This window comes from Antechinus flavipes, chromosome 1 (genome assembly GCF_016432865.1).
Source record: "Antechinus flavipes isolate AdamAnt ecotype Samford, QLD, Australia chromosome 1, AdamAnt_v2, whole genome shotgun sequence".
Taxonomy (NCBI): Eukaryota; Metazoa; Chordata; class Mammalia; order Dasyuromorphia; family Dasyuridae; genus Antechinus; species Antechinus flavipes.
In genome coordinates this window covers 624,450,194-624,475,805 of record NC_067398.1, presented here as the reverse complement: position 1 = coordinate 624,475,805, position 25,612 = coordinate 624,450,194, and the positions used below count along the sequence as shown (strand labels likewise).

The following is a 25,612-nucleotide window of genomic DNA, read 5'->3' as shown; positions in this document are numbered from 1 at the left end:
TCTAAAAATTAAATGAAGGTCATCTCCTTGCTACACATATGCTTGAAAATCATAAACTGCTATATACATACACATAATGATACTGATACCTATATGTGTGTGTGTGTATGAACAGCTTTAGAACCCCTGCTCAAAATTATCTTGAGACAAAGATAAACATAATTTCAATATATTTTCTCTTTTAAGGACCTTAAGAAGCCATTTGACAAAGCTTGGAAAGATTATGAGACCAAATTGTAAGTATCTTTTACTCAAGCATCATTTTTGTAAGGGGAAAGTGATTGTTAAGTGGCAAACAGTTAGATTTTGACTACTTTTTCTTGGTCAATACATGCCAATGTTTTAAAAATCTTTGTTCTGTTTTTTGTCAGTTTAAGAAACCTGGAAAAGTTTCATGCCATTTATATTTCATTGGGCATGCAACTGCTATCATTTTTTAATGATGGAAATTATATTCTTTCTTCTAATGGATTGACATTTATGGACTGTCTAAGTGTGTATCTTGCTGTGGCTATATAATATTTATAACAGTTTCTGTTATGTAATGGGGGAAAAAGTAATCTGGGTAGCTAGTATGGTGTGAACATGTACGCTTGTGGTATTTCACTTAGTTTGGAGCAAGTAGTATATATTGTAGACACACAGTCTAGATAAGATAGGTATATATGATAAACTCCCACTAGATAGCAGTGATACTAAATATTCCTAGGCCTTGAGAGCCAGGGTAAAAATCTTAGGATAGCTGCTATTCCTGGCCATGATTTTTGTCAATTGCTAAGATAAGATAAAAAATTTTGTGTAGGCAGCAGTAATAGCAGTATGAAAACAGATGCAAAAAAAAAAAAAAATCAGGTAAAGTTACGAATCAAAACATTTTTGAGCTATTTTCACCATTATTTATGTAATAACTGTCTTTCTGCGTGTTTTAGGAATATTTTTGTATTTTGATGATTGCAATTCTAAAGCAACTAAGAAGCAAAAGATTCTTGTAACATTTCTAAATATGCACATTAATGTAGTGAGTCAGAAATAGTACTCAATGTGAGATTTATTTTGATTAATCAGTAACCACTTGTTCCATAATCCTGGTTGCTGAAGAAATGGATTGGAAAGGTAAAAGAAAGAGTTGAAGGGAAAATAAATAAAGGTGAGCCACAAAACCCTTTTTATTTCAGTTCTTCTGGTTAAAAATCCTTCCAAAATGTCTTCAAGTCTACTTCCTTGGTTATGGTATCATATTGGTGAGCATATTATATCTTTAATGATTGAAGATCTTATACTTATATTTCATAGTACCATTTCATTGTCACTACTCATTACCCAGGATAGAAGATGGAACAAATAGGGATTAAGCATATACTAATCATAGGCTATTTCTTGGAAGTTGATTTTTTTTTTTTTTTTTAAGGAACATTCTTGCTTTCATATTTACCTCTTAAAAGTTTAGTGCAAGGGGGGCAAAAAAGTCTGGCTTACTCAGGGGTTCTTATTAAATCATGATTTTATACTACATTTTAACAATATAACTTCTTACTAAGTACATCTCCCTAAAGAGAATACAAGTTTTGGAGGAATATATACTAAAGATGAGTTTGGAGACAATGTTAGATAGTAGAAAGTGTATAGGATTACGACTCAGAAGACCTTGTTTCTGATTTATACAAAAACACTGTAAAGACTAACAACTTTAGAAAGCTATAGAACGATGATCAGTGAAATGACCAACCATGATTCCAGAAGATCAATAAGGAATCTGTGCTATCTACTTTCTAATGATGACAATAGATTTAAAATTCAGAATAACGCACAACATTTTTAGACATGGATAAGATGGGAAATACTTTTGCTTTACTATCCATAGTTATTAAAAAGTTTTTTTTTTCTTTTAAAATTGAGAAATGGGGTGTAAAAAAAAAATAAATGCTTGTTAGTTAATCCAGTCTTTACTATTATACATAGAAGAGGTGCGCCTGTTCTTTTTTTGTGATTCAATTTTCTGTTTCAAAATGGCTAAGGCTACCTTTCCAGCTCCCCATATGGTTATTTGAAGGAATATGAGACAGTACACGAAACCCTTTTCAAGAATATAAGTATAAAAACTTTTATCTAAATGTAAGATGTTGTTTCTAAATATTTTTTGTTTGATTAGTTATTACCTCAAAGCAATAGCATGGATGTTATGCAGTTATAAAAATGAAACAATGCACTCCATATACTTAGATAATAGGCTCCTTTCACTCCTGCCATTTATACCAATGGGATAAGGTCCTAGAGTGATTTATTATTTTTGTATTACAATTGCTATTCTTCCCAGAGCCAGCCTGATAAATGGATTTTGGAGTCAGAGAATCTGGGTTCAAATGCTGCCCATCAGTTTTTTAACTGTTTCCAGTCTTTTCATGATCCCATTTGGGATTTTCTTGGCAGAAATGAAAGTGGTTTGCCATTTCCTTCTCCAGCTCATTTCACAGATAAGGAAACTGAGGCAAACACGATTAAGTTGCCCAGACACATATGTCTAAGGTCTTCCAAATTCCAGGTCCTGTATGCTATACCACCTAGCTACCTCTTTTAGTGCTTGTATAACCTTGGTCAAAGTAATGTATCTTTCTGGGCTTTATTTTGCTCATTTACAAAATGGATGTGAAGGCGGGGAGGTGAGGATCTTGGCTTCCTTATAGGTTTTCTTTTCTACATTATGCATTTTTAAAAATTAATTCCTTTCCCCCCCCCTTTTCATCTTCCCAACATCCCCCAAGAAGGCTACAATTAATTATAGATATATTTGTGTCTTAATTCTATGAGGTTAAAGAGTTAAATATTCTTATACTTATTTTACAAATGTATAATATAGGGGGCAAAAACATTAAACAAAAAAAGAAAAAATTATTAAACAACCCAACTAATTTTACATAAAATCAAGAAAATCTGGGTTTGAGTCGTACTATGACACTTGTGCTAATCTAAATAAGTCATTTAATTTCTATATGACTCAATTTTCTCATCTGTAAAATGCAGATAACAATAGTTGGAAATACTTTAATGACATAAATAAAAAGTATTTTTGTAAATCTTACAGTACTACATAAAATGTCAACATAAATATCTTTAAATAACAATAATAGCTAACATTTATATGGTACCTGTAAAAATTTGAACCCAGATCGTCTTAACTCTAGGCCCTGTGATTTATCCATTGCACCATCTAACTGCCCCAAAGTTGTACATAGGTATATTTCTCATTTAAACATTTGATTGTCAACTTCTTGAGGGCCTGACTTATAATGTATTTTCCATATGTTGACTAATTATTTAATAGACAATACAAATTATACTGGATATTAATAATAAATAGAAAATTAGAAGGGGGAAAAGCACCAAAAAATAAGAGAATTTGAGATGAGATTTTTTTCCCCTTAGGATCAGTCTAACTTTGGTCCTAGAGTTTCACTTATCTACCTGATATGGCATAAAGAATTATTGAATTCAGCTATAAATTAATTAGTCCTTAAGATAAGTACAGAGGAAAAGAAAAACCAAAAGCTGCAATGTATTAATAGAGACACACAGGAGACACTCTTGAGGAAAGATGAGGGATAGTTCCCTGAAGTAGTTGGCATTGAATAAGTTGAACAAATAAGTTGATTTTTTAACCTTCACATTTTTATAGTATTTTTAAATTCACAAAGCCCTTTCCTTTCAGAAATGTTGTGATTATAAAGAAATTAGAATTGGAAGGACCTCACAAGTCATTCATTCCATCTTTTTCATTGTCAGAATTAGTAACCAAAGCCAGGTCCTTTGACTCCAGATCATTTTTTTCCCCTACTGAACCATGCTATCTCTTTATTGCTTATATGATAGCAATCCTCATATAAGTCTTATCTCCACAAATTGATTGTAAATTCATCAAGAATCCTTTACTTATTAGTCTTTCTCTTAATACCTTGCACATAAGAGGTGATTAATAATTATCTATTGAATTAAGATGGAAAATGGATGTCAGGTTAACTCAATTCAGCTCTTGTGAAATTTGTAAGTGAAAAATGGCTTTTTTAAGTGAAAAGTAGTAGTAATGTCCTTTTTAAAGGTTATGGTCTCATCTACTTTAATTACAGTACAAAAATTGAAAAAGAAAAACGAGAACATGCAAAACAGCACGGGATGATCCGCACAGAGATAACAGGAGCAGAAATAGCAGAAGAAATGGAGAAAGAAAGGCGCCTATTTCAGCTCCAGATGTGTGAAGTAAGAAAAGATTTTCTAAAAGATAATTTGCCTAGAATTGTAATTGGTATCTTTTCCTTACTGCTAATCAACAGGTTTTTATTTGGTTAAAAAATCGCAAGGTATGTTTGATTATGAAATTAAAAAGATAATTTTGAATATTCCACTCTCCCTTTTTTTGTGGCTAGAACTTAAAAGGGATTTTTGAGGCAATCTAGTCCAATCCTGTCATTTTACTAATAAAGAAACTGAGGTTTTGAGAAGAGAGCTGATTAACCCAGGATCACATATAAAATAAATGCCAAAGCTAGGATTCTAATTCCTATAGTTAGGGCATGGTATTGACTATCCACCATAAACAGTTGTGAAATTAGTATGGTATAGTTATACAGAGTGCTGGGCTCGTATCTGAGCTCAACTAATAGCTACCTATCTAATTCTAGACAAATCAGGTGGCCTCTCTGGATCTAAGTTTCCTTATTTGTGAAATGAGCAGATTGGACTAAATAAACTCTAAGGGTCCTTTTAACTTCAAATTCTGTGAGTTCTGTTGAAATTGGTCATAGATGCCAAAGAAGGAATGTCATGGAATTCTTTTTCTCAGTCTTCAGGTTGCAGTCGGTCAGGATATCTTTAGAATGCTTAAAAATAAAAGCAAAAAAGAGGAGTTAATTGGGTGAGAACCTGAATGCTGCTTGTTAAGCTGCTGGATGATTGTGGGAACAGTCTGGGGTGGGTTGAGCACTGTGTGTGAAAGGTGAATGCTGGATTTTACAAGTTATGTGTTTTCTAAAATATTTCCAATTGTTTGTTGGCATGTTGTTGTTGGGGGTTTTTTTTAACCATGTACCCAATTTGTTCAGAAAAGTAAAATATCCATTTTTTAAAAATCTGAGTTTGTAACATAAGAAATGACATAAAAGCATGCCCTATTATGCTACATGAGAGGGAAAAAATGGATTTTTGATCATTCTGGAATGTTTTTGCTGTGTTTGACTTTAACTTGTCAAATGAACTAATTTTAGTATTTAAAAAATGCTAACAACTTAATCACTCAGTTTATTTGGTGTACCCTTGATTCATTGTTATGCCAAATCAGCATTCCTTAAATGGAACTGTGAAGATTTACTAGTTAACAGTGCCTCAAATTGTATGGATTAAAAACTGGTGCTCTACCATCTGAAGGCAAATGAAGACATAGCCTGTAATTATCAACATCAAGTTCTGTTTTATTTCCACAGTATCTCATTAAAGTTAATGAAATCAAGACAAAAAAGGGTGTTGACCTACTCCAGAATCTTATAAAGTATTATCATGCACAATGCAAGTAAGTAAAATGCTCTCATCTTTCTGTAGTGTTCTAATTGAATCCAAGTTTGTTCCTTGATTTTTGCTTTTGGTCTTCTTTTTGGTCATCAAAGAGATATCTCTCATTTTGCATGTTCCCATTGGAAAAAACTGGAGCCAATAAATAGAACAGTCAGATTTTAGGTGCCTATAAATAACTTTTTTGACCATTAATGTTTGAAATTGCATGATCTTGTAAAGTATAATGATTTTCTGAAAATTTCCTTTGTAACTCTGCTGCAGATTCTACCTATCTTATTGGTTTAACTATAAGTTTTACTTTCCCTTACCCACATTGACCTCCTCAGAAGCAGTCAAAACAATAACTACAACATCCCCATTGATCCCAGGCACACAGTAGGGGCTCCTAGGCCAGATATTCCTATTGCTGGTGTTAACAAGGTTAAGCAAACAGACTTCTTTTCTCTAATTCTTTGGGACTGCTTCCTTCTGGCCAATCCTTTTAGAGAACAATATCTTATTTCTTTTTGTCTTCAATTCCTCTGGCCAAGAGACGGGGTGATTTGGAGATCCCTGAGAAGCAATGCCCCTGAAGAGTTTATTCTTTGACTCAGTGCCGGGGCCCCATATATCATTTGGAGATAGATGATGTGGAGATTGGAGCTTAATGTCCCAAAGTTAAAAAGGAGACAAGAAGGGGTAGAAGATTCAGTGGAACTATAGAATTTACAAAGAAGCTGATCCCTTTAGGGGTATGGTGAATAGAATTAGGGAAAGGGCATGTAGAAATGATCCAATTTATTATTTTCCATAGCTGTGAAAATACCAATATCCAATATTTGTTTATCTTTCCAACTGATAACATTTTTCTGAGTTCACTTTGTGTGTACATATATACACACATTTTTGTATTACAGAAAAGTATACATTTACTATTTTAAAAATTAATCAAGCCTTGATTAAGCATCTGCTATCTATCAAGCACTGGGGAATAAGTGACAAAAATCAATCAATCCCTTTTTGCAAAAACCTTACATTGTATCAGGAGACACAGTGTATAAATACAGTAAATAACCATACAGAACATATACACCAAATAAATAATAGGTAATTTGAGGAAGGGAGGCTTTATGAGCTGTGGATACACCAGGAAAAGCTCTATGTAGAAGTTTGTGCTTGTGGCAAACAAGGTTTTCTTAGGGGTTGGAGGCAAGGAGAAATGTTTATTGCAAGTATGACTGTTTTTTTTAATATGGCAGTTATATTGCCATCTAATTTTTTTCCTTCTAAAAATTTCTTATTTTATGGCAAGGGCTATAGAATCCAAAGACCTGGGATCTAGTCTGAATTGGGTGACAATGGAGAAAATAGTAAATTTAGAGTCAAAGAACATGAAGTCAAATCCTTTCTCTGCCGCTTATTAGCTTTGTGAGCTGGGGCAGATACTTTCTGTCCTCTAGACTTCAGGTGCCTTTTATGTGAAATTAAACAGTTGAACTAGATAATCTTTAAGATCTCTTCCAGTTCTAAATCCGTGATTCTTCATCAACTTACTTAATCTCTCTGAGTCTCAGGACTGTGGGATCATCCTTTGAAGAAAACATTTTGTCAGTTCTTAGTAATCTTATACTAAAACAGTGATCCTTTATGGAAGAAGAGTATTTACAAAAGAGAGTATCACAGTGCTTAAAGACCTTAAAAATATCATCTTCTTGTCCAGTTGTTTTCAGTCATGCCCAACTTTTGGTGATCCCATTTGAAGTTTTCTTGGTAAAGTTATTAAAGTGGTTTGCCATTTCCTTTTCCAGCTTATTTTACAGATGAGTAAAATGAGGCAATAATATTAAGTGACTTGCTAAGGGTCATAAAACTAACAAATGTCTGAGATCAGATCAAACTTTATCACTCTGTCCATTATACCCTGGCTACCTCTAAAGCTACATCAAATCTATTCCAATTATATTCAAACAGATCTTACTGAAAATAATAGGAGAAAGAACTGGAAGGGGTCTCTAGGAAATGGAAATAGAACCTCTCAAATAACTTCTTTTGTTTATTAATAACCTTTATATCTAGTGATATATTGGGAAAAGTGCAAAATCTAGAGTTAAAGAGATGTGTTTTCTAATTCCAGCCTCAGCACTTTGTAGCTGTGTAGATGTAGCCAGATAACTTTTAGGGCCTCAATTCCCTTATCTCTAAAATGGGGATAATGATACTTTCACTACCTGTTTCACAGAACTTTTCCCCCTTAATTTCTTCAGTTTCCTCATCTATAAAATGAGAGGGTTGAACTAGAAGGCCTTCAAGATCCATTCCAGCTCCAAATCAATAATCCTTTCAAATAAATAAGTTACCATTAATTCCATTTTTTCTTGTTTTTGAGTAGTAATAAAAAGAAGTAAGGTATTGTTTTGGAAGATTGATGAATCAACTAGTAATTTTCTCTAATGAGAGTGGGTAGGTAATGATAGCATTTTAACTTTCTCTTCAAGAAAAACAATTGGTTAATCATACTAATGTTCCTCTAAGGGAGAGAAAGAGATGAAGCATATCCTAGTATAGCAGCTCTCAGAGTGTAGGCTGCAGATTCCTGAGGGGGCAGGGCCTGCAACATCCCTTCAGAGAGCCCATGAGGTCAAAATTATTTTTATAACAATACTAAAAATTGTTTGTTTATTAAAATACTCCTCCTCCTAACTACATATTTGTGAGAGAAGAGATTTTCTTCGTGGACTTCAACATATCATTACAGGTTGAATGCAAAATCAAATAAGAAAATTCAATTGTCTTTTTAAAGTCACATATTAGATTTTTGCAAAAATGGTGTAAAGCTCTTCTCACTAATATTGTTAATTTTTTATTTTGAAATATTAATATAAACATGTATTGGGTTTGTTTTTATTTTAAATTAAAAACTATGTTTAAATATTACCATTTTTCTAATTTCTAATGAATTTCTAATAAAGGAAATATATAGATATAATAAAGAGCATGCTAGTAGTAAGTGTTTAATAACTAGAACTTAGGGAGAGAAATGTATTTATAATACCCTTTTAGGCTTACTTTGACTTATTAACATTTTTTTTCCATTATTTTTTAAAATCTGGATAGTCAACAGTAAAATAAGTCAATCCCTTATTGTAGTATTTGCCAATTTCTAAATGCTCACACTAAAAGTTTTAAGAGTCAACTCATATATGAGAGTAGAGGACCACTTTGTAGTTAGGAAGAATGGATTCTAGTCATACATACTCTAGTTCCCATGGACAAGTCACTTAACTTCCTAGTGCATCTGGTACCAAAGTGGAGGTGCCAATGTGATAGAAGAACTTCTATATTAATAAAATAAATCCCAGAGAGGATAAAAAGCTCATCTAAGGTCACCCAAACAAAATTAGAACTGTGTGTATGTGCACATACATATATGTGTAAATGTACATTTTTGTAATGTTATCATATATTAATATTATATGTCAGGCTACCAGTCTAATAATCTATCTTTCTATAGCATAATTAGTATTAATACTAATCCAAATGACTTTAATTAACATATATAATTTCCATACTTTTCTAGGCATCCTCTTCACAGGCACTCACACACATCAAAATTCATGCATACTGTTTCATATTATATAATTTTCATCATTTCTTTTATCTAAAGAGCTACTCAATAAAATTCACTCATATCCAAAAGCAACTAACCAGCTGTGGTCATTTCTAATATTTAGTGCTTATCAGCCCAGTACCCTGTTTAAATAATGCAAAAGAATATGCTAATGATGTGATAAAATATTAATAATTATATTGTGTTAATAATACAAAATAACCTAAAAAGAATGTATTTCTCTTGGAAAAATTATGAACATTTAACCGTTTTCTAAAGCAATGCAATATAATTGATATAGCAAGGGAAAAAATCTGTTACTAATTTCCATTAATAGAAGAAGCTTCTATATCCCAGTTAACCTTTGTCCCAGTGCTTTCTGTTAGGGGGAATGGTTCTGAAGTGTTCTGAGATGTGGTATTTTGGACCAAGGTCCATTTTGGTTTTAATTTATTAGAGGAATTTTTTGAAGAAGAAGTTGTTTTTAATTGGTTTCTGTTTTCTTCTAAACACATTTTATTGCATTCATATTCCTGGCAATAAATGAGCTACACACTTCTCTGCACTGCAGCTCTCTGGTAATGGTCTTTTTTCAGTTTTCTTAGATTAGGAGGTTTTATTCCGAGATCTAAATTCTGCAGGCTACCTAATAACGTTTGTTCAAGGTGTTTTTTAAAAAAATCTATATGTAAAATATATGTGTTATAGCTTATGACCCTCCTTTAAAAAAAGGGGGGGGAATACAAATGTTTTCTAAAGGGACAAATTTTTACAGAAAAAAAAATTAGAATCAAAGAAGGCCAACTTATTAAACTCAAAAGTGAATCAAAGTGGCAGAATCCTTCTGCATTGAAAAGAACCAATGAATCCTTGTGGGTTAAACCTCAGAATCCACCTACTCCAACCTGTATCTGAAGAGAAATTGCCGGACAAACTGTTATTTAGCTTCCTCTTAAAGACTCCAGTGAGAGGAAATAATAACAAAAACAACTATGAATGTTTATATGGTGAAACTTTCTGGGGGTTTTTCCACTTGATCCTCATAACAACTCTCATTATAATTACTATTGTGATTATTATTATAAAGTATAGGTATAATAGGTATTATGTTTATCTCTATTTTACATATGAGGAAACTGGCATTGCAAGGTTAAGAGTCACTTTACTGGAAACATCTGAAGCAGGATTTGAACTCAGCCGTAATTGTTGGCAATTTTTCCTTAAGCAAAGATCTAGCTAATCTGCCACTTTACAGAGTGCAGGCATCCATGTGGGCTATAGTCATAAATGACAGTCTTTGAGACCATGTCTTAGGAGGATCTGCTAAAGAAATTGGGGATGTTTAAACTAGAAAAGGAAAGAGATAAGGGAAGTATGATAGCTGTCTTCAAGTGTTTGAGAAGCTTCACATAGATGAGAGATTCAATTTATTCTGCTTGTCCCAAAGGCCAGAATTAGGAACAACAGGTGGATATTACAAGGTGGTAACTTTAGGCTTGATTTGGGAGAGGGAGGAATCTATTAATAATTAGAATTATCCTTAACTTGAATTTGCTGCATCTGGATTTAATGGGTTCTCCTTATTAGAGGCCATTAGAATGACCACTTATCATCCACATGCAGAAGAAATTTGTGTCAGGTATGAGTTGAAATAGATAATATCTAATTTCTCTTCTGACTCTGAGATTCTGTGAAGATCTAATAATTTAAAAAAAGAACAACTTTAATGTTTTTATTAAGAATTTTTTTCTGCCACTAGAGCACTGAAAGATATGAGAACGCAGAGTAAAATACTCTGAAAGTACTCTGCTTCCTTTTTAAATAAACCCTCAGCTAACCCCTCAACTCCAGACTGATTGAGTATTTGTGGGCGACTGGCAGTAGGATCATAAGGCTTAGCTCATCAAAACAGTTAGAGTATAGAACCATGTTGTCCATAAATTTTAGGAAAACTTTTCTGTTTCTCCCAGGAATGCTTTACCAGGCCATATAAGCTGAAGCATAGAAATATCATACCTTTCTTTTAGAATCAAAGAGAATTGTGTAATATTTGGACAAAGGAAAGTAATTAGTTATTCTCTAAATCACCATTATGGTCTTTAAATACCATGGGGATACATGGCATATGATTGAAGATTGACTGGAGTTTCACCAAGCACATTTAGGAACAAATGTCACTAAGTAACTTGGATTGCCTGGAATCAATATCTAATTTAGTCAAAGCCATGAGCGTATAAATTAGATTTTCAAATTGAGGTAACAACTGATTCACTGGAAGATCATTTTTTTGGATTTTGGTGTGTGTGTGTATTTTTAATTTGGCAAATAATTTTCATGATACTCTCAGATAAAGGTATCTCAAAAGTTAAATTTTCATCTTCATGAGCTTTTCTAAACACTAGCTAATTTAAAGCCAATTCAGGAAGTATCTGGTAAGTTGGAGGGGATGAAAACAGTTACTTTTTCCTATGGCTTTAGAATGATGAGAACCAAGTATAATGCATTCCTTTCCCATCAATGTTAACTGTGTATTCAGCATAACTTCAAAAAGAGACTTGATTTGATCACATATTGACTTTTAAAATAATTTCAAAACTGAAGATTCATTCAGATATGAAGTGGGAATCATATTGAAACATTTAATCAGACTTAGAATCATATTAGAAACTTATGAGCTGTGCTATTCTGTCTTAAACTTATTATATCAGAACAATATTGCCTATTGATTTAGAACTTAAGAGTACATCAACCTATTGATTTCCAGACTGAAATGTGTTATGATCCTTTGCCAATAAAATATTTTAAAATTCCCTTCAAAACATGCCTTTTAAGACTAAAGCCATCACCACTGGTCCAACAATCAGATAAATAAGGAAAATCCTGACTTGGTGTCAGTACATATATAGAAAAAAAAATTATGTGTATACACACACACACACACACACACACATATACATACATAGATAAAGAGATATATATATATATATATATGTGTGTGTGTGTGTGTGTGTGTGTGTGTGTATATATATATATACACACACATATATACATATATAGATAAAGACTATGGCTTTTGTTTAAACTCTTTGGGACATGGCAATACTAGTTACATTTATTGAAAAATGTTTTCTTATATTTTGTTGTGAATTTTTCTTTTTTTATTTTTACTTTCTGGGAAAACTGTTCCATGGGTAACTATGATGAAAGAATTTCATAGCCCACATTTTGATAAGTTAGGCTGATAGCAGACTTGTTCCACTGGAAGGTTATTCCACCCTTTACAACATGGTACAATCTGCCATAGCATGTGCAGTCATTACCTACTCTTAGAGCATCCTAGGTTACTTCCATGCCAAGACAAGTAAAAGTAGGGTTTTTGGAAAGCAGAAATGTTACTATATAAATTGGGTAGTGGTGTGGAGTGACTCCTTGGGATAGTATTTGTGTATTTATAGAAAGTTTGTTTCACATATTCCTTCAAGTTCAGAGCAATATATATTTCAATAAAACAGAATCAAGAACAAAAGAGGAAACATGGATTTAATTCTCTGATTCTTACTAGCACTTAACTTCTCTTTCAGTATTTTCCTCTGTGAAATGAGGTTTGAAATGAAATTGGGTTGAATGGGTTCTCAGGTCCCTTCCATTCCTCTATTTCTATCTTCCTGTTATAGTCAGGGAGACCAGAGAGACGCTAGTATGATGCCATCCTTGGAACGAGCTTATTTAGGTTTTAGTAGAATTACTGTTACATTATTGACTAGCATCTATACAAGTTTTGCTTGTTTTGCTGGATGTCAGCCCTTCTCTTGTTTTCCAAATCAAAGATTCAAAGAAATTAAAACTTAGATCGAACTAGATAAGATGATCTTGAGAAGCCCCCAAGCTAAAGAATGTCTTCATTCTAAACTACCTTCTACAAATTAAATCTTTCTCAATATTTTATTCCTTACTTTCCCTCCACAACTTCCTATCCTTTTGCTCAAGAAAGAAGGGATTGCTCTCTTTGAATCTTCTCCCCTTCTATCCCTCCCCCCCCCCCCCCCCCCGCCCTTTGCTTCTCTTAAAAACAAGGAATATTGACCTTTTTTTTACTCTAATTTTCCCTGTTCACAGCTCCTTGACAATCCCTCCCCATCTCTTATCTACTACTTAAAATCTGTTTTAGAGTCTACCTTTATCCTAAGGCCCTTTTTGGTGAGACAATTAGCACAGTAGACAGAGTGTTAGATTTGCAGTCAGAAAAGCCTGAGTTCAAATTTTTCTGTATATACTTACTAGTTCCCTGATCCTGAGCAAGTCATCTTACCTATTCAAGCCTCTTTGAGACTTGTAAGGTGAAGATAACAACAATACCTGTGTCATATGAGTGTTAGGAGGGCCTGATGAGATCATATGAGTAAGAGCTTTTCAAACCTACAGGCACTATTTAAGTGATTGTTATAATGCTATTATCTAACTTTTTCTCATATTTTTCTAGTAAGGTTCAGATAGAAACATTCCTGTATCCTACTCTTTCCATAATTAGTGTTCTGTGAACTTTACACAGGTGGATAAATAACTGCTTTTTTATAGTTGATTAAAAATATCAGGATGTAACCCATCCTCTTTAGATTTATTTGAAAGTATCCTTGGTACAACTATAGACATTATCATAAGGATAATATGCATCTCATCATCATCATATTACTATTATTATTAGTAATAGTATATTACTATTGTTATTGAGGTAAAATTGCTCCTGTATCAGAGATAAAATGAAAAACTCTTGCAAAAGTTATTATAGAGCAATTTCTATTAGAAAACAAAATAACAGAATCTTAGATTATAGACTTAGCTATAATTAGCTTTTGTTTTTTATCTTTTAGTTTATGTATTTATGCTTTCAATACTGGGTTATCATTCCCCTAAAGAAGCATCTTTAATCAGATGTTTTCCAGTGTGGATCATAAGTCAAAATCAACAAGAATGCATCAGATGCCCTTGTGGGCTATTTGCTATGCTAGATACTAGGGATAGAGATACTATTTAGTCCTTGCGCACAAAAAGCTTATAGTTTCTGGAAAGACAAAAAACCTACATTCTTAAATATATACAGAATAAATATGTAATTTAAATACAAGAAAATTTCAGAAGGGAGGGCACTAACAATTAGGCTCAAGAAGGGTTTCAAGTAGAAAGTAGTATTTGATCTAAATCACGAAAGAAGCAAAGTTTTCCATGAGATGGAGGTAAAGATAGAATGCTTTCTAGACAGGAGGTGGAATATTAGAAATGAGGATTACAGAGATGATTGTTGTTTGTATTTTTTTCTAAGGTGATCAATACATCAGAGAGATGATGTTCTGATATGCAAGTGAATTGAAGTGAAGGAGGGTTGTGCAAAGTCACCAGCTTCACTTTCTCCTTCAAAACCATTTGAATCCAGTGGCCAGTTATAGATTAGGACAATTGGAGATGGCCCTTGATTCAGTGAAAAGAAACCTTTGCCTTTTTAAACCTAAGTCTTTAACAGGTCTAGTTTGACTGAGGCAATGTCAATTCAGTGATCAAGGATTGGTAAGAAAGAAATGAGGCAAAGAATGGCCCTTTTTTTAAGCCTATTTTTAAAAAATCAATCTGGGAGAGGAGGATCTTCAGGACTCAAAGACCAAATGGGGATTGGCTTGGGACTGATTGTTGACCAATCAATGAGAGCCATAGTGATTTGGTTTTAAGGCTTGGTCTTAAGAAAAAAATCCAACCCTGTTAACCAAGGTTTCAGCCGTCAAATTTTATATTCCAGACAGTTTGTCTGGACACCTGTAAAGAGGAATAATAAATAGTTAGTTTGGAAAGATAAGTTAAGGGCCAAGTTATAAAGGGCTTTAAAAGAAACTGATAGTTTAAACTAGAAGCAGTAGAGTCACTCAACATTTATTTCTTTTATGCAACCTGGATCTGTGACCTTCTAAAACTATTAAAATGTTAAGAAGGGGTGTCTGATCCAATCTTCTCACTTTATAAATGGAGAAACTGAGATTTGTTGAGACCTCATTTGCCAAATGTGGGTATAAAAAGCAGGATTTGAACCTGGATTTTCTGTATCCAGAAAATACCAAGATCACCCACTACATCTTGGGCCATTATCAAGACTTGCCTTGCTAATGGTCTTCATTGACCCTGAAGGCTGATAAATTTGCCCAGCACTGCATCATTTAAATCCAATTCACTTGCAAGTCGAGACATCATCCCTGTGATGCCCTTGGTCCTCTTCAAAAATGGATAAACTGCTACTTTGGAACTATGTAATCTCATGAGGCATTATTCTAGGTTTAGAAAGAAAAGGAAACCATGTGAAATCAATAATGCCCCCAGATAAGATTTGGAAATTGTTACTTTCAATCAAATTATTTCAGCCTGTTTCCAGGCAATTTTCTCTCTTTTTTCTGTTCTTAAAAAAAGGGGAGAGTACAAGAAGAAAAAATAATAGAAATATCTGAGAAATCAGATGAGCTGAGCTATAGTCAACAGAATGCTAATTGTTCATTTCTATGATCTAATTAAATTGATGTAATGGGTATAGTAGAAAGCATGTTGGTCTGACAGTCAAGTCACCTAAATTCTAGTAGTATCTTTTCCCCTAATTTCCTGTATAACTAGAACAAGGCGCTTAATTTTGCTGGACCTCAGTGTCTTCAACTGTAAAATGTGTATAAATTTATTTTCCAGTTTTCTAGTGGGATAATTTTGGTTGTTTTTTGGTTTCGTGGGGTTTTTTAAATATTATTGATAAATCACAAGTTATTTTCTATTGTAGCTTTTTTCAGGATGGTTTGAAAACAGCGGATAAATTGAAACAGTACATTGAAAAACTGGCTGCTGATTTATATAACGTAAGTTATTTGTGAAGTAAATGGCTTTTAACATGCTTATGTGGATAAACACTACCAGTCAATTAGACTCGGTAGCAAAAAGACATATAAAATAAATGACAACAACTTCACAGTTTAGTGACTTGTCAATATATACCTTGAGAAGATGGGCTTTTAGCTCAACTCAATTAATGAGGCCATCAGTGGCCAGATAATAGACACACCAGTTTTTGTGTGTGGCTAATAATGACTTCTAAATTGATTTATATTGCTGATGTAGTTACATTGAAATCTTATTGCTCTCCTGTCTACAGTATAAGACATTTTACTTTCTTTGAAGAAAAACAAAAAAAGATGAATAGAATTTTTAGGCTTAGTGACCATAATGTTGAAGGCATGCACTGTAATTTGGCTGTGAATGCTTATGGTTGAACAGTATATCCCTCATTATTTCTAATAATGATATATTCATTTACACATGCTTCTTAAAATATAGTTTGAAACATGTCTCTCTGAAAGACTATACACAATGTTTCTCTTTTCCATCATTCATTAATAAAATGCAGAATAGTAGGTAATAAAACACTTTTTAAAAAGCTATTTAAAGGGACAGCTAGGTGGTACTGAAGTCAGCCTTGAAGTCAGGAGGACTTGAGTTCAAATTTGACCTCAGACACTTAACATTTGCTAGCTGTGTGACCCTGGGCAAGTCATGTAACCCCAATTGCCTCAGGGGGGAAAATATTTTTTAAAAGCTGTGGAGGAACTGTACTCTAAGAATTCAAGTAATTGTTTCTGTTTAGTTAAGTAATGTGATTTCCACTAATAAAAATTTTGAGTACCAAAGAACAAATTATCAATGTTCCTTTCTTATTTGTGACTAAAATAAACACTTCAGAGTCTTAATTGGTAGCCCAAATTGGTTATTTAGAGAAAAGACGTATTGTCACGTTATCTTCTTAAAGTTCCTTCAAAACATACTATTTGGCACATTCATAAATGAGGAGTCTTGGACTTGCCTTTGCCATTTTCAAAAATGGCACTGCATTACATATTTTGATAAGTGAATCAGTGCTGCGCAGTGTACATGTTTGATGAGTGGTGCATTGGGTTGAATTAAATCAGGCCTGTGAAATGTAGAGGTAAATAATGAAAGCAATTTCTTCTTATTCAGATAAAGCAGACTCAGGATGAAGAGAAGAAACAGCTTACTGCACTCCGAGACTTGATAAAATCCTCTCTCCAACTCGATCAGAAAGAAGTAAGTGACCTATTTATTCATGACTTGGGCTAATGGTGTGTAAGTGAGGACTGGAGAGGTACACTTTCTCAGGTCTCATTTTGGTCATGGTAGAAACGGATAGCTGCATATAAACACAGCGCCAGAGTTTGTTTATCTCCAAAATCTGTTTTTGAGAAAACAGCAGTGGACAAACTGCCATGAGAGTTAACAGTGTAGCCAAAAAAATCCTGGAATATTACAACAGTCTTTATTGTTGTTCCCCTCTTTTTAACATTCCCACACCCTACTTTGTCTTTCTTCTTAAACAGCTACAAACTGGGATAGGACAGTTTATGCAACAGGCAGAGATGTTGGATGTTGGTCACCTATGCCTTCCAAGTACAGGGCGTTATGCCCACTTGTTGCCTAGAAACAACTCCCCCTGGGGAAACATAGTGTTTCTTTTTCCTACTTTAGCTAATTGTAAGTCCAGAAAGTTTCACATTTTGTAAAGGACCAGGAGTTAAAGTGCTTCACTGTGGAGCACACTCCTGCTTTTTAACCACTTAATAAGATAAAGGTGATAGAATATCTTAAAGATTCTTTAGGACAAAAATATCTTGGAGATCCTCATTATTCTATTCATGGGATTCACAATGATTGATTCTACAAAGAGAATAAACTATAAGACAAGCTTTTGGCTGCAACCAAAGTACAATATGTACGTTGAAGTCTTCTAAGAGTGTGATGGATTTGTGCTGAATTATCTTACACTTAGTTCCATTTCTGGTCAGGGTCTTGCCTTTTTAAGATGGCTAGCCAGCGCTGAGAGAGGAGGCACAATGTAGAACTGGATTTTAAGTAATTCAATGTATTTGATCAAAGATTTTAATAAATCTTTTAATTTTTATTTTAATAATTTTTAATTTTTTTAATTTTAATAAAATAAAATGCTGAAAGTCAATGAAGAGCAGGAATAAATTACTTATTTTCCTACCTGTGAATCCTACTTGTGAATCACAATATTGTCTATGTATCGTTCTTTTGTATAACACAGAAGAAGCAGAGAGTAAATGTCTGAGAATGTCAAAAGGAGATTTTCTGTTTAAATACATGCTGGACCAAATGATCTGCAAGGCCCTTTCTTATTCATATTCCTCTGTACATCTTGGTCTATTAGAAAGAGATGTTTATGCCTAGTCTCAATGATGATATAGTCTATTCTGTGCCTTCTTAAGGAATATGGGAAAGTTATAAGAAGCTATATAGATGCTAGACATCTCCCCCTGAACTGAGAACTTGAAATATATATTTAATGATGTAAAGAACACAAATTTTGCTTTAAAATTTCTGTGCAACTGGCATACTACAGAGGCATGATAAAAAAAAATATGTCCTATTACCAACTTAGTTAACCTTTAGTGTTTCACAGAACAATTAATTGGGAGTTTTTCTACAACAGTTTTGGAACTCTTTTTAGAGTTTTTAGAAAAATGTGAGATAGACACTTGGTATAAACAGTAAAACAATAATCTTCTTATATACTCATGACAAAAAGATGCTTTCATTTACTGAAGTGTTTCCATAAAGAATACTTTGCCTGATACACTTAAGCTTTATTTGTAGTGGAAAAGAGTCATAAACTAAGAGTCATAGGATATTGGGAATTGAGCCCTATTCTTCTTCTTTACTATTTTAGTTAGTGATCTCTCCAGCTTCTATGAATTCAATTATCTCTCTGCTGATGATTCTCAGTTCTATTTATCCTCTAAACTTTCTTCCATCCATTCTTTCATCTCCAACTTTGTTGACCATCTCAAATTGAGCATGAACATAAACTCAACATGTCTAGAATTTTCTCTCTCCTCCTCTTGCTCCCACCCCAAGCTCTTTCCTCTTTCCACCTTCCTATTAATGTTGAAGGTATTATTATCATTCTTTCCAGTTACACAGGCTTGCAACCTAAGTGTCATGGTTGATCCTTTTTTTTCTCCACCCTACATCTTCAATTTGATACAAAGTCCTGTTGTTTTTACCTGTACTATTACAGTAGCCTGCTAGTAGATCTCCCTGCCACAAATCTCTTTTAATTTCACTCAGCTGCCAAAATTATCTTTCTAAAGTATGTCTGACCATAATCCACCTAGCCCATCCACAACTCAATAAAAGAACTCCCTATCACTTCTGGAATCAAATGTAAAACCTCTGTTTGATGTTGAAACTCTTTTATAAAATGTATCAATCCCTCTATCTTGCAGGTTTTATTAGACCTTACTCTTTCCCTTCTTAATTATGTAATCCAGTGGCACTGACCTTCCTGTTCCACAAAAAAGACTTTCCAATTCTTGACTGAGCATTTTCTCTAGCCATCCATCCCCCTCACCTCCCTCCCTCTCTCTCTCTCTCTCTCTCTCTCTCTCTCTCTCTCTCTCTCTCGGTGTTCTTCTTTTTTATAATATAATCGTTCTCCGAGAGAGCAGATTTCTTGGGGAGGTTTTCTGGAGGCAGCCTTAATTTCGTCAGGTGTTAAAAGTTCAGATATTTTATTGCTTCCTCCAAAATAGCCCGGTTAGTTTTCTTGGTAACCTATCTCTCTGCTTGGTTCCAAGAGTTCTTGCTGCTAGTTCTTTGCCTCTGCTCCTTTCAGCCTCCAGCCAGCACAAAGGTGGAAGATGGAATGAATCTGTCTTGCCTCCGAGAGAGGGCTTCTGGCTGAACTCACTTGACTCGCTCACTGAAGCTCTATTTATGCTCCTTCTCTGAGAGTGGGATTGTGGGATCTGAGAGTGAGATTATGGGTTTCCTCCCAGAGTGCTCTCTGGCTCTAAGAGCTTCTTGCTTATATGAGCATTCTAAAGGTGTGAACACAAGCATTGTTTCTATCAGTTCCACTTAGTACCTTGTTGCTTCTGGCCCATAACATCTCCTTGTAAGATCAGATCAGTCATACTGAACCATGCTAAATTAGATAATTATTATCTCTATCAACTCTAATGAGTTTAACATTTTGTAAGGATTCCAGCACTCTCTCTCTCCCCCCCCCCCCTTCCTCTCACTTTCCCTCCCTCCCCCTTCTCTTTTTCTTTCTCTCTAACTGTAGAGAGATGATACAGCTCACTTTTATAAGTGATAGATAGAGGCAGTTGATTCTCAGCCAGTCATCAGTAAACAACACAAGTTTCTGAAATATGGTCAGTCAGTTTGTTTTAAAAAAAAAAAGAAAAAGCAGAATTGGTCACTGGATATTCCCTGTTCTTGGCTTCAAATAATGAATTTTAATTTATGTTAAAATTATTTTTATAATTTAATTTATAAGGTTGATGGGGCAATTTCTCAAATTGATTAATGACTCGCTTGTGGCATGGAATCTGCTAGTATGCTGGTGACATACCTTGACTTGTCTTGACATCAAGAGGATACTAGTGGTGCTTATGGGCTCTCCAAACTTTATCAGCCCATATTTTTAGCTCATTCAGTTTTTTTTATGACATCATTTCTATGCCTTCTCAGTAATTTTTTGTTTGTAATATATTACACGTTGATCACATTCACCATGAACTTCTTCGTTGTCCTTTAGGTGACCATCCACTTCTGTTCTTAAGCATTTTTAATGTTTTGTATTTCGTAGCCATACGATAATACTGGTATTTAAAAGATCAGTCTTTATAGTCAGGGAAGAATTTGGGATTATTAAAAGAACTTTGCAATCTAGCCTACTTTCTTCCTCCTGTTCAATTTTAGGCATTGTCTTATGGATGAGCTCTCCAGGTTTTCCATAAAACTATGTCAATGTCTGAATGATACGCAGTTTACTTCCATATGGTTTTTCCTAGGTGAATAGTTAGAATAATTACGGATATCATTTAGGAGTCTTTAAAATGTGCTAAGATTTCTGATGGAAGCACAATGTCATCCATGAACAGGAACATCTGAAAGACTCTAACCCCACGCCACCTCACCGCACCTCTGTCTTTACCAGATATTCTTAACCTTTTTTGTCATGGACCCCCTTGGCAGACTAGTGAAGCCCATAGAAATAAAATAAATAAAAATAAGGTGTCTTATTTTTAATGTATAAAATAAAAGAAATGGAACCAATTATTTTGAAAAGCCATTACCAACAATTTTTAAGTTCTTAGACCAAAAATTATTTTTATGTATAATTGGGGGAAAAATAAAATATTAAAGATATGATTTTAGGGGGGAAAAAAGTTCTTTGACCTCCCAGATTAAAAACTTTTTATTTGTACAAATTTTATGAGTTAAAAGGAAGTAAAAAATGCTCTATCTTGAGAAATTTTAAAAATCTTATTTGGGAGGCAAGATTTGTACACAGGAAACAATCAAAGCACAGTACAAGAGAATATCTAATCAAGACTAAATTATGAGGTTCAAATTACAAATGCTAGCAAAATAAAAGAAGAGAGAACAGTGTGGTTTAGAGCAGTTTTAGAAGAATTTATGAAAGGAAGCAAGGCCTGAGCCAGGTCTTGAAGGATAGCTGGGATTTAGAAAGGCAAAGAAGAAAAAAGGAAAGCTGTATGAATGAGGAATAAGGAAAATGGTTCACATGGAAGACAGCCTTACTTGTCAAACATACAAGTGATACATGTCTTGTGGTTGCTTGAAAAGGTAGCCTTATTGTTTTATAATGAAACCTAATGGTGGGATTTTTACATTGGTAATATTTTTGTCCCACGGATTATTTCAAGGTCCAAATCATTCTCTATTATCCATAAAGAAGAGATAGAAATAGAATCCTGAGTACAAGCCCTGGCTGTTCTTATTAGACTTACAATCTGAAAACAAATCATGGTGCCTTTCTAAGATTTCACCTTCCACATTTGTAAAATGAGGGGATCCAGATTAAATGAGTGTGTCAGTAACATTTTCTCATCCTCCTCTTAGAAAGGAGTGCAAAGGACAATGTTTAATACTATGCTTGTCTTTGAATGTCAGATCTGAAAGATCCTAAAGAGACTACCTACTATATTCCAGCTCTTCTAAGCATATAACTCTTCTGGACCTTAATTTCTTCCTTAAATATTAGATCTCTGAGGTTCCTTCAAACCTTAAGAAATACTTTTAATAAAATTTATATGTATACATAATGTGTCATACATAACACATATTCTTGGGGTTTATATATTTTGTATATGTTATATTAATATATTCTATTATAATATAATATATTTCCATATTTTAAGTAATATATGAACATATACTTTCTATGAGTGTATGTAAACATAGCACTTGCTAATTCTCTAGAAATTAGAATGACTGTAGGTAGTTTCATAAAGAGACTTTGAAAGGGGATTAAAAATAAAGCATTAAAAAGAGCATACATAATTAGATATTTTGCTGATTTTTAAATGATGTCATGACAAGGTAATAGAGAACATTGTCTATAATTGTAGTAAGGCACCTCTAGAGAAACAATCAGGAAACTATGACACTTTCTCCCATCAACTATTTTCTTACTGCCCATAGCTAAGAATAGTTTTTACAATTGGGGGAAGAGTGGGAGGCAATTGGGGTTAAGTGACTTGTCCACGGTCACACAGTTAGTTAAGTGTCTGAGTTCAAATTTGAACTCAGGTCCTCCTGACTCCAGAGTCAGTGCTCTATCCACTTAGTTGCCCCTGGTTGTTTGTGTTGCTTTTAAAAAAAAAAAAAAAAAAAGATTTATGAAACTATTGCAGAATTTACAAAAATAGGCTATATAGTTTGCTGACCCTTGATCTAGACAAATAGGGAAAATGATTTATGTATTATTGCAAATGGTTTACAAATGTGGGTGTGCCTTATTTTATACTACAGATAGCTTCCTGCGAAATTGTGCATTTAGGGAATTGTGTTTTATAAATGAAATTATGTTTTACATTTTCACCAGGAGATTTCTGCTTGAATTCTGTATATTCCTAGTCACTAAAAATCCTCAGGAAGAAAAGGTCACAGTGAAAAATCAACTACTTAGAAACTAGAATTCCATATTATTTTCAGCCAAACTTTACATGCTGAAACATTCAGATAAAGTTTGATTGTCTTTTGTCAGATGGCCTACTCAATAATCTTAGGCATTAGTAATAAACTAAAACTTTTTTTAAAAAGAAAAAACCTAATTAGTACATAACTATTTTGAGAGTTTGAAAATGCTATTCTGAATAATCATGTTTCAAGTCAAATTTAGGATCTGATAATTCATCCCACAAACTGAGTGTGCTTCCTCCTCAGATCTGCCTTTTAAAATCCATATCTTCCTTCAGGTCTCAGTTCAGGTACTAAGATAACAAACCTATTCTCTCTCAACTTTTTCCTTTTACTTGCTGGTGCCAGGTCCCAACTAGAACAACCTTGTATTAGTTTTCATTTATGCACATTTATCTAACAGAAACTGAGTTCCTTAAGGGAAAAGAGTTGGGGGATTTTTTTGTCATTGTTCCAGCAGATCTCCGCTATTTATTGCCTCCTTCATTAAAATGGAAGTTACTGCTTATGTACATCTTGAATGACTAATAAAGTTTTTGTATTGATTAATTGTTGTTTGTTAGCCGTGAGTATAATTTGAACCTTCAAACTTCATTCATTTGGCATTTGTAAAATACCTACTTTGTACATGCACTGTAGTAGGAAAGTTAGATAAATAAGGGATGTTCCCTTTTATCAAAGGGGTTACAATCTAGAGGGAGTAAGGTAGCATACATTGGTAAATAATAAAATACAAATTAAGTTATAGATGTTGAATGCACAACCATGCAGTCTAATGAGGGGGATCAACAACTGGCAGAATTAGGAAGAATTTCCTAGAAAATGTATACTTAAGTTTGCAAAGTGCCCCTTTACAGCTCTCCCGTCATACCATAAATTTGAAATTCTAAACTCCACTAGAAAGTTCTGTACTTTAAAAAAAAAGTTCATCAGAGGAAGATGAGAAACACTTATTCTCCATTAAACCCTATTAACTTGTAATCATGTGCAATTTTAAGACTGGAGATCCTAGACATAATAATTGATCTAATAGTTTATTAAATTTTCCAAATGATAAAGAAATGCTAATGGTTAGATGGCATTGCTAATGTAAGAAAGGAAATGGAAACCAAGATTAATGCTACAGTTACCTTCTATACTGAATGACACTTTATTGACACCATTCTTTGCATTCTTGACTGATATCATGAAGAAGACAATGTCTCTGAGGTTTTAGCTAAAGTTAAACATTTTCTTCAGCCCAGGCTTTTTATTTTAATTGAAAGAAAAATTTAAAATTTTTCATTTCTCTTTACTGAAAATTTTTTTTTTCCTTAGCAAAAAAGGAATTGGGAATGATTTTTCACAAAATCCTTTAGTTTTTAAAAAAAAATTGAGAGCTAGGAAATCTCAGAGAACCTGATAACACCACCACCATCATTTAAAAGTACCAGATTCCTGAATAGGTTGAATGTCCCTCATTTTTCAAATTGCACAAAAAAATCATTGGTATTGCTTTTGTAGCCTATAAAGCTCATTAGTAGTTAATTTAGAATAGTTCATGAAGAGGGCTTTGGATATGTTGTTTCTCTCCTGCCCATAATTAACAGACAAGTTCCAGAAAACAAAACCTGTATTTTAGTCACTACTTTCTTCTTAGAAAAATGTTAAGAAATCCATTTAAAATTAGTTCTTCTATTAGTTGATAATATAAAGAACATGATTGGTTTTATGTGTCTGGTATTGAGAAGTCAACATTTTATTTACAGCATTAATATTTTAAAGGCATGAAATCCATCCTGAAGATGAAGAAATAGGATATTGTACTTTACAGCTTATCATAGAACTTCAGAGTAGGCAGGGACTTCCAAGGTCATTTTGAATACATTTCAAAGCATGAATCCCTTCATTAACATCAACAAGAACTCATTTGGACTTTCCTTGAAAATCTCTATTTGATAGGTGGTAGGGAGCTCTCTATCACATTATGAAATCCCTTCCATATGTGTACAACTTATTATTAGGAAAAGGTTTTTTGTTTGTTTGTTTGTTTTTTAAGATTGAATTGAACTCTACCTGCTAGAACCTCCATACAGGTCTTGGTGCTACCATTTTAGTACCAAGTAGAACTATTTTGATTCAACATTGAGGGAGGAAGGAAATGAGAGCATCTATTTATAATACATAGGATTCTGTTCATGATGTGGAGAGAAAGGAAGAGTAGCACACAGATGTTATAGATACACAATTTTAAGCTATTCAGATGCAGGGAATATGTTGAGGGGGTGTTATTAGAAAAAAGAGAAAATATTTTTCTGAGAAAAGGAAGCCTGTCTTAAGTGGTACTAATAACCAAGGAGTATTTAGAAAAGTATTTTCTTGCTTTGGTGGGATGAAATTGACAAGAATATATACTTCTAAATTCAT

At 33.5% G+C, this 25,612-nt stretch overlaps 1 protein-coding gene across 8 annotated transcripts in view; it reads left to right on the top strand.

The window, feature by feature from the left end:
* The window catches only part of ASAP1 (ArfGAP with SH3 domain, ankyrin repeat and PH domain 1), a 594,911-nt gene that overhangs the window by 461,083 nt on the left and 108,216 nt on the right, over positions 1–25,612 (top strand). For all 8 annotated transcript variants that reach the window (XM_051971096.1, XM_051971093.1, XM_051971094.1 and 5 more), the window contains 5 exons: positions 187–236; positions 4,119–4,248; positions 5,469–5,554; positions 15,942–16,017; positions 17,171–17,257. In XM_051971096.1, the coding sequence (XP_051827056.1) occupies positions 187–236; positions 4,119–4,248; positions 5,469–5,554; positions 15,942–16,017; positions 17,171–17,257 (429 nt within the window). The remainder of the gene's footprint in view (positions 1–186; positions 237–4,118; positions 4,249–5,468; positions 5,555–15,941; positions 16,018–17,170; positions 17,258–25,612) is intronic.